The sequence below is a fragment of the Rosa chinensis genome, chromosome 7, assembly GCF_002994745.2.
Source record: "Rosa chinensis cultivar Old Blush chromosome 7, RchiOBHm-V2, whole genome shotgun sequence".
NCBI lineage: Eukaryota > Viridiplantae > Streptophyta > Magnoliopsida > Rosales > Rosaceae > Rosa > Rosa chinensis.
In genome coordinates, this window is record NC_037094.1 from 46,973,679 (window position 1) to 46,982,692 (window position 9,014).

The 9,014-nt window shown below is 43.3% G+C and overlaps 1 protein-coding gene across 1 annotated transcript; it reads right to left on the minus strand.

Annotated features, from left to right (window-relative positions):
• Positions 1–5,915: 5,915 nt before the first annotated feature.
• LOC112180126 (SKP1-like protein 1B) lies at positions 5,916–7,467 on the minus strand. Its single transcript, XM_024318631.2, has 2 exons — positions 7,065–7,467; positions 5,916–6,296 (listed from the first exon to the last, which is right to left on the minus strand). The coding sequence occupies exons 1-2, from the start codon at positions 7,368–7,370 to the stop codon at positions 6,123–6,125; spliced, it is 480 nt and encodes a 159-aa protein (XP_024174399.1). The 5' UTR covers positions 7,371–7,467; the 3' UTR covers positions 5,916–6,122.
• Positions 7,468–9,014: the final 1,547 nt, after the last annotated feature.

Below are 9,014 nucleotides of genomic sequence, written 5' to 3' on the forward strand. Positions count from 1 at the left end.
CTCCACTAAGATGGGTGAAATGATGCGTTTTACTGGCTTTAGTCAGCAGCAACCCCTTACTGTCTTTGTCGATTGTGGGTCCGCGACCAATTTTCTGAATCCTTCAGTGGCTAAGCGGTTGGGCCTTCCATTCAATCGGTTTCCCAATTCCGATTCACTTTCGCTTCGGGTGAACCGCTGTCACCCTCCGGGCAAGTCCTCGATATCACGGTGTCCATCCAGGACTATAGCTTCACCAGCTCGTTCTTATTGATACCAGTCACTGGATGTGATCTCCTCCTCGGTGCCCAATGGCTTGACACACTCGGACTGATCGGATGGCATTTTTCAGAAAAAGTGATGATGTTTACCCAGAATGGGCGGTGCCACGTCCTCCAAGGCTTAACCACGCGACCACACCTATTGGATCAGTCCGCCCTGCTGGCTCTCTTACCTGCCGATCACATGGACTTGGTTTCTTCTGCCCCAAGCCCAGTACTCGTTCCTGACCCAACCTAGCAACCTGAGTTACAACAATTATTGGCCCAATTTGCAGAAATCTTTGTAGCTCTTTCCGGCTTACCTCCTCAATGAGCCGTGGACCACCGCATTCCGTTGCTGCCCAACTCTGGCCAGGTTAATGTTCGGCCTTACCGTTATCCGCACTCGTAGAAAACGGAGTTGGAAACCCAAGTCCAAGAGATGCTTTCTAATGGCATCATTCGACCAAGTCGAAGCCCTTTCTCATCACCAGTTCTCTTGGTAAGAAAGAAGGAGGGTACTTGGCGCTTTTGTGTGGATTATCGCTCTCTCAACAATGTCACCATTAAAGATAGGTTTCCTATCCCCGTGGTTGACGAACTACTCGATGAATTACATGGTGCCAAGTATTTTTCTAAGTTGGATTTGCGGTCGGGCTACCACCAAATCCGCATGCATGAGGATGATATCCACAAAACGGCTTTCCGCACTCATGAAGGTCACTATGAGTTTTTGGTAATGCCCTTCGGGCTCTCTAATGCCCCTTCTACATTTCAAAGTCTTATGAATCATGTGTTTAAACATATTTTACACAAGTTTGTTCTTGTATTCTTTGATGACATATTGGTCTATAGCCCGGATTTCCAATCTCACATCCATCACCTTGAAGAAGTATTTCAACTTTTACACAGCCATCAACTTAAGGTGAAGCTTGTTAAATGTTCCTTTGGGCAAACCACAGTAAGCTACTTGGGCCATATTATTTCTGGTCAAGGGGTCTCGGTTGACCCAGAAAAGGTGCAATGCCTTCATGAATGGCCTAAGCCACAAATTGTAAAAGGCCTCCGAGGATTCTTGGGCCTTGCGGGCTATTACAGGAGGTTCGTCAAAAACTTCGGGCTGATAGCCCAACCTCTCAACTCCATGCTGAAGGCCAACAACTTTACATGGACTCCGGCCGTTGACGATGCATTTCGCCGCCTGAAGCTCGCAGTCACTATTGCCCCGGTTCTCGCTCTTCCGGATTTCTCACGGCCATTTACGGTCGAAACCGATGCTAGTGGGCTGGGCATCGGGGCTGTCCTCACCCAAGACAAACATCCCATTGCATTCCTCAGTAAAACTCTTCTCCCAGAAATCAGACCCTCTCTGTATATGACAAAGAGATGTTTGCTGTTCTCTTTGCCATCGATAAATGGCGGCCATACCTACTCGGCAATAAATTCACAATTCTTACCGACCACCAAACCTTGAAGCACTTGCTGGATCAACGAATCACTACACCATCTCAACACAAATGGCTTGCAAAGCTACTGGGGTATGATTATAAGATTGAGTACAAACCTGGGCACCTCAACACTGTTCCTGATGTCTTGTCTCGACGACATGAGCTTTATGCAATTCAGGCCGTTTCCTCTCCGGTCTTTGATAGTGTCGCCCAAATTCAACAGGCGTGTTCTAGGGACCCAGAAGCACAATCCATCCTTGCTGCCCTTCGTCAAGGTCAATCTACCCGAAAACACTTCTCATTGCACAACAACCAACTACTCTACAAGCAGCGTATCTTTGTCCCACAAACATCAGAGTGGAGGTCCAAAATTCTCCACGAATTTCACGCCTCCTTACAAGCAGGACACTCTGGATATTTACGTACCTTTGTGCGTCTATCTAGGAGCTTCTGTTGGCCGGGTCTTCGACGGGATGTCAAATCCTTCATCGCTGCTTGTGACCAGTGTCAGCGTCAGAACTACGAGGCCATCCACCCCCCAGGCTTGCTGCAACCCCTCCCGATCCTTGACAAAGTGTGGCTCGACATTTCGATGGATTTCATCGACGGGCTACCCAACTCACAAGGCAAGAATGCCATCCTGGTTGTGGTTGATCGTCTCTCTAAGTATGGGCATTTCATTGCCGTGACCCACCCCTATACAGCTGCCCAGATTGCTGCGGTTTTTATGAAGGAGATCTTCTGGTTGCACGGCATGCCCAGGACGATCGTGTCGGATCGCGATCCCATCTTCATTAGTCACTTTTGGAAGGCTTTCTACAGGCTTCAGGGCACCCAATTATGTCATAGCTCTGCGTACCACCCCCAATCTGATGGCCAGACGGAGGTGGTCAACAGATCTGTGGAACATTACCTGAGGTGTTTCATCGCCGACAAGCCAGCCTCATGGAGTAGTCTGCTTCACTGGGCGGAATGGTGGTACAATTCCACCTACCATTCCACCATCAAAATGGCCCCTTTTCAAGCCCTCTATGGCGTCCCTCCACCAGCAGTCCAGTGCTACCTTCCCGGCTCCACCGCGGTTCATGCGGTCGACATGGCTCTCCGTGACCGTGATGCCCTTCTACAGTCTCTTAAGCTGCACATGGCTCTCGCCCAAAATCTGATGAAACAACACTCCGACAAACAGAGGATTGAACGCGAATTTAAAATTAGGGATTGGGTTTTCCTCAAATTGCACCCATATCGCCAGCAATCCCTCATCAAACAAGCCTCCCACAAACTCTCTCCTCGCTTCTACGGGCCTTTCAAGATTCTTGATCGGATCGGAAGTGTGGCATATCGTTTGGATCTGCCGGCGTCGTCCAGAGTCCATCCGGTCTTCCATGTTTCACTCTTGAAGAAACGCATCGGCGACTCCGTGCCCATATCTCAGACCCTTCCTCAGTTCAACGCAAAAGGGGAGCCTATCTGGGTTCCTGAATGTGTGTTGGATATGTCTGTGACACAAAAGAAAAAACGGCCCATTACCCAGTGGCTTATTCAATGGGCTGGGCTACCTAAGGAGGACGCAACTTGGGAGGAAGCCCATGCCATCATGGCCCGTTTTCCTGCTTTCGGCAACCGTGGTCGGCTTGCGACTCAAAGGGGCGGGACTTGTTAGGATCACCTTCGCTAATCACCTCTTAATCTTGTATTAGTTATTCATCAGTAGCCTAAGCATAGCTAGAGTGGTTACAATGTGACTGTGGACCTAATGGCCAGCTGTCATCTTTCCCTTTTGTCTTGGAGATAGTTCAACTCCATATATATTGTAACTCACAGCCTGGAAGAGGCAGAATGAATGATGAATTAACCTTAGTTTCCTTTCTTTACTTTCAATTATCAGTTAGTACCCAATATTTTACATCGAAAATTGCCCTAAGCTTCTCATAAGACCTGGCATCTAGCGCTTGACCAATTTTTACTATCTTCTTGTGATAGAAAAATGCTCTTGAAAATCACGAACGCGGATATAGGCATAGATCATGGTTGAGTAAGTTACAGAGTTAGGTTTTAAATTGAGAACTTCCATCTCTTTCAAGTTTCAACAGCTGTGGCAACTTTAAGTGTTGCCCTCAACGTGCATATGCATTCATCAGCATATTATATGTCATCAATGTTGGCTGCAAACCAATATTGCCAAATTCAGAAACCACATCTCTTGCTTCAAGATAGTGACCTTGCTTAGCAAATCCATCAAGAAGAGTGTTGAATGTCACCTTAGTCCCTTGAACCTTCTCTTTGATCATCAATTTCCAAATTCACATCAACATCTTAGTGTCGCCAGCACACCTAAATGCATCCAGTAAAGCAGTATATGTTTCTCTGGAGGGTTTTAATCCATCCCTTTGCATGTTCTCAAATGCGATGTAAGTTTTCTCATGCCGGCCACTGACTGAATATGCATGGATAATTTTGTGGAGTACGTGGAGAAGTAAAGAGAAGAAGACTATTTCGATGCGGATGGGAATTTTGTGGAGTACGTGGAGAAGAATCAAGTTAAAGACGCTTGGCTTGATAGCATCACCAAACCTGTTGATCCAGAACTGGGAACAACGGTGGTGGTGGTGAAGGTGATGATGAAATTGGTCAGGATTTGAGTTCCGATGAGATTGGGAAGATTACTGTGTTGCAGGCCCTGACGAGGCTGAAGCGAAACAAGAAGGAGAAGATATCGGCGGAGACGAAGGCGGTGTTTGATCAGTTGACTGAGGATGCTATGGCGTTGATGATGAAGAACAGGGAGAATAATGTGTATGATGAGGAGAAGGAGGTTCTCGAATGGGAGGCACAGGGGTATGAGAGTTTGGCTAAGGCGAGAATGGGGGGAGGGAAGTCGGTACTGGAGGAGCTCGAAACTAATGCTAGGTCGTCGAATTCGATTGCGTCCATTAGTGCTGTTGGTGGTGGTGATTGTGTGGCTAATGATGATGCTTTTGATATGTTTGGGGACGATGATGAGCCTGCAGTTGTGGCGAATGCTGCTGCCCCGGGTTTGGAGAATAATGGTGGAGGGGTGGAGAATGATACATGTGTTTGATGATGCTTCTGGGTAATATTATAGCCACAGCTTGGGGTATTATTATGATCCAGCTACAGGGCTGTATTGCTCAGCTCCGCAATGAGGAGACTAGGGCATATGATGAAGTTGCGCAACAGGCGCCTGAGGCTGCCGCCCCTGCTGTGAATCCCAAGCCATTGATACTTGGTGCTTCATGAGTTTTGTTTAAAATTTGTAGTGAGTTCAATACTGATATCAGTTCTAATTTCAAATGACATTAGAGCATCTCTGTAGCCTTGATCATAGTGTTGTCTTCTAGTTAAAATCACTCATGACAGGTCTGAAATTTCATTAACAATGAACAGTGTTAGTTGCCTTATTATTTTTCTGGTATTACTGGCATTATTAAAGCTTTGATTTTTAGATGAAAATGTCGATGATCAATTGTCCATCTACATCTCACAGACTCACAGTTAGGCCCTTTGCCGTTCAGCTACAACCTATCTTCTCCATCCTCTAAAGCCATTTGGTAGCAAATCCTAGGGCGCACGTGTAAACCTGTTGGGTAGCTCAAAGACTCATTTATTTGGACCCAAATAGCATCAGTAAAACTATGGTGATGAACAAGTACCCAGCTGTAATCACAGTCGAAATTACAGAATGAATTTCAATTACTGACACTGATAACATTCACTTTACCTAATGTTTGTAAGTAGCTATAAACTGCCTTCAAATTTGGAAGTCATTCCTACATGGTACAACCGTGTGTGATTTTGAAGATATTTTGCAGTTCAAACCATGTTAGGCCTCTGGGAGCGGAAAATCGTGGGACTTATCATGCAAGAAGAAACTCTTTCCCTTGCTATCGACAGCCTTTTTCCACCCACACCATCCGCCGACCCAAATGAAAATACTGAACTTCTGGTAAATGATATATTGAAAAAAGATGCAAAACATGTTATGACCAAGAAAAGAACAAAAGTACAAGCAGCTTCTGAAAAGGATGTTACGAAATGGAGAAGATGAGAAAACTGCAATCCAGAGCCTACGACAAATATTAAGAAGTGGAAGCAAGAGGAAAAGGCTTGCTGCAACAAGCCTCTAGAGTAGAATTAGGCACCAAATGTTAAAGCATTCAAGCCACTTTAAACGAGAGCAACAATATTAATAGCAGAAGACAAGAAAAATATGATAAAATCCCCATCATATTAAGATAATAAGAGGTTTGCACATCTTAGAGTCTAAGCAACCTAATAAAAGAAAATGCCATTCCATTAAAGACAAAAGCAACCTCTAACCCCTAGAGGGGAACAATGAACGGCCAGTAGCTATATCAACATTCCTATCACCATCTCATTCATAATATCAACATTGAGATGAAAGCCCTTGGCTTCACTCAAATGCCCACTGGTTCTCCCTCCGAACCTCCTCCTCTTCTTCCGGAGTGAAGTCATTCTTAATGTTGAAAGTCTTGCGGATCTCTTCAGGAGTCTTCCCCTTAATCATGTCTGCCACAGTCTGGCAAGTCAGATCCAGAAGTCCCTTGATGTTCAGATAGTTGGCAGCCTGAAAAACACAATTCAACCAACAAGTCAATACAATGCACCAAGAAGCCAATTTTAAATTCGGGCCAAGAAAGATAATGATACAATTACACACACACAAGAGCCAAGAAACAGTAGTTTCATGCTAACAAGCAGATACCAAAGATAAGCAGGAAAAGTATGCTATCCCCACACAGATCAAAATATAAGTTTTGCTTGATTGAAATAACCATAAAGGTGTAGCAGCATTAAGAAGAATCAATTTTTAACCATAAAGGAATAGGCCTTCATACATAACTCATTAAGCACACATTTAACGAATCAGTAAACCTACAAATTCAACAGACTGTAATCACACCATCAATCTTACATTACTCAAAGTCCTAAATGTTATTAGAAAACAAACCTGAACAAAAAAAAAAAAAAAAACCCCCTCTTTTTAGATTCACATAAGCCATTGTTCAAGACTAGAAAATGATGTAGCACATACTTAAACACAGACGCGATCACAATATCAATGTTCTCAATGCCATGTAAACAATTAAGAAAATTCCTTTTACTCTGCTTCCTTAATAATCAATGGTTACCAACAAATATCCACATTTGAGTGAACCTTTAATCATAAGCCACTCAAGTAAACCTAAAATTTCATCAAAAACTAAAATTCAAGAGTGGATTGATAAAAACCCCTTTTGGCCCACACAACAAACCCTAAACCCAAATTTCCCTAGAAAAAGATTCAATCTTTCACACAATACCAAAATTAAAGAATGGGTTTTTCGGAACCAACCAAGATGAGGTCGAACAGGACGTTCTGGTCGACCTTGATGAAATCGGAGTCAAACTCCTTCAACGGCGAGTCGCCGGCCTTGTCCTTCTCGGCATCTTTGCCGCCCTCCTCAACGTGCTTCTTGCAGTACTCGATCACCTTGGCTAGGATGGCGCCGGTGACGTTGGGCAAGGGGATCGCATTGTCGGCGCAGCCGTCCTCCACCATGTGCTTGATGGTCTGCGATTCCAGGGCCACCGCCTCGTCGACCTCGAAGGTCTCGTTGTCGGAGCTCTTTAGGGTTATGATCTTCTTCTCGGACGACATCGTTTTGGCTTTCTGGGGTTAGGGTTTGAGATAGACAGAGGGAGATTTGGAGTTTTGCCGCACTCGGGGAGATTTGATGTTACTGTTGCTCTCAACCCTAAAGTCGCTCTATTTATATTGACCAAGGCCTCAGAGTCAAAAGAAAGGGAAGTCAGTATTTTGGACGGTCACGATAAATTAAAAACTCTTTTCCATAGATTCCAGAATTTGTTTTCTTCAATTACACACCATTTCAAGTTTTACTCTTTTTTCTGATAAAAAAACAAAAAGTTATACTCTTTTTGGTCTCTTCCTCGACCATTTGATCTGGACGGCGTTTGTTGCTGGTTGCTGGTTGCTTTGCGGCGGTACAGTGACTTTGTTCTTTCCGTTGATGGTTGCGGATTGTGGTGTGGTTACCCTTGCATTTGGGTCGGCTTGAATTTGGGCCCATTATGTTTGTTTATGTGTTGTTTGTTTGGGCTTAAAGGGAGGCACGAGCCGGGATGGACCAGAATGACCATGATCCCAAATTCAAATCCGATTCTAATAACGGGACAAGACAGGATGAGAACCCGTTTTTTGTTTTTTATAATTTTTTTTTGATAAATGAAACAGAACTAATGCATTCCATAATCAAAGCAAGCCGATTAGAGTGAAAACCAAATCTAGATAATTATGTTAGTTTGATATAGTTCCAATCCAAGTAGTCATAGGCTTTTTCCAAGTCAAGCTAATAGCCATAGCTCCAGACTTAGCGTTCAATTTATTGAAGTTGGTAAACAACTCATGAGCTATAAAAAAATGTTGTCCAAAATAGATCTTCCAGGGGCAAAAGCACCCTGGTTTTTAGAGATACATTTATCTAGCAGAGATTTTAGTCTAAAGATAAGCACTTTTGAAATAATCTTATAAATCACATTACGAAGACTTATAGGTCTAAGGTGATTAACCTGCTCAAGATTATCAATTTTTGGAATCAAGACTGTTGGTATGATTTATTAAGTTCAGAAAAGAGCCATGAGTAAAAAATTCAATGATTTACTTCCCTCTACATATTCTGGTAAAAGATGTTAGATCAAATATGGACTTAACACATATCATCATAAAGTAATTGATGATTAGCTAAATGTCAAACCTAGTTTAACTTGGATACAAACTGTAAATCAATACTAGTAACTTAATGAAGCAGTGTATCAATTCATTAAGGATAGTAATTCATTGCTTAGTCTACAACAAAGGCTACAAGATTGTGATACATTAAGAATCTAACTAGGAAACCTAATCCGATAAGGAATGCTTTAATGGGAAGCTTCTTGAGGGTTAAGTCACCTATATAAATAAGATGAATTGGTCCCTGATTACTATCGACGTTTTGCATATTGTTCTGTTCATTGAGAAGCAAGTTGGTAAGTAACAGAAGGTCATATTCAGTGTTCGTGTTTGCAGCTGCATAAGATGGAATCCATGCCAGTGATTGCTGAAGGTAAGCCTTGATCCCTTTTATGATTGTGTGCATATGTTGTGAGCATGTATATGGTTCTTACAATTGGTATCAGAGCATAGGCTCACAAATATGAATGAAGTTTTTGCTTGGCATCAAGATCGTTTTAGGGTTTTGCAAAACAAACACAAAAAAAAAAAAAAGGGTTTTTGCTTTACGGA

What these genes read in the sequence shown, in the direction of transcription:
- LOC112180126 (XM_024318631.2), bottom strand. Translation starts at nt 7,370, where the DNA reads ATGTCGTCCGAGAAGAAGATCATAACCCTAAAGAGCTCCGACAACGAG. An exon ending in TCCTGTTCGACCTCATCTTG is followed by an intron (nt 6,297 to 7,064) that starts GTTGGTTCCGAA and finishes TGTGTTTTTCAG; the next exon opens with GCTGCCAACTATCTGAACAT.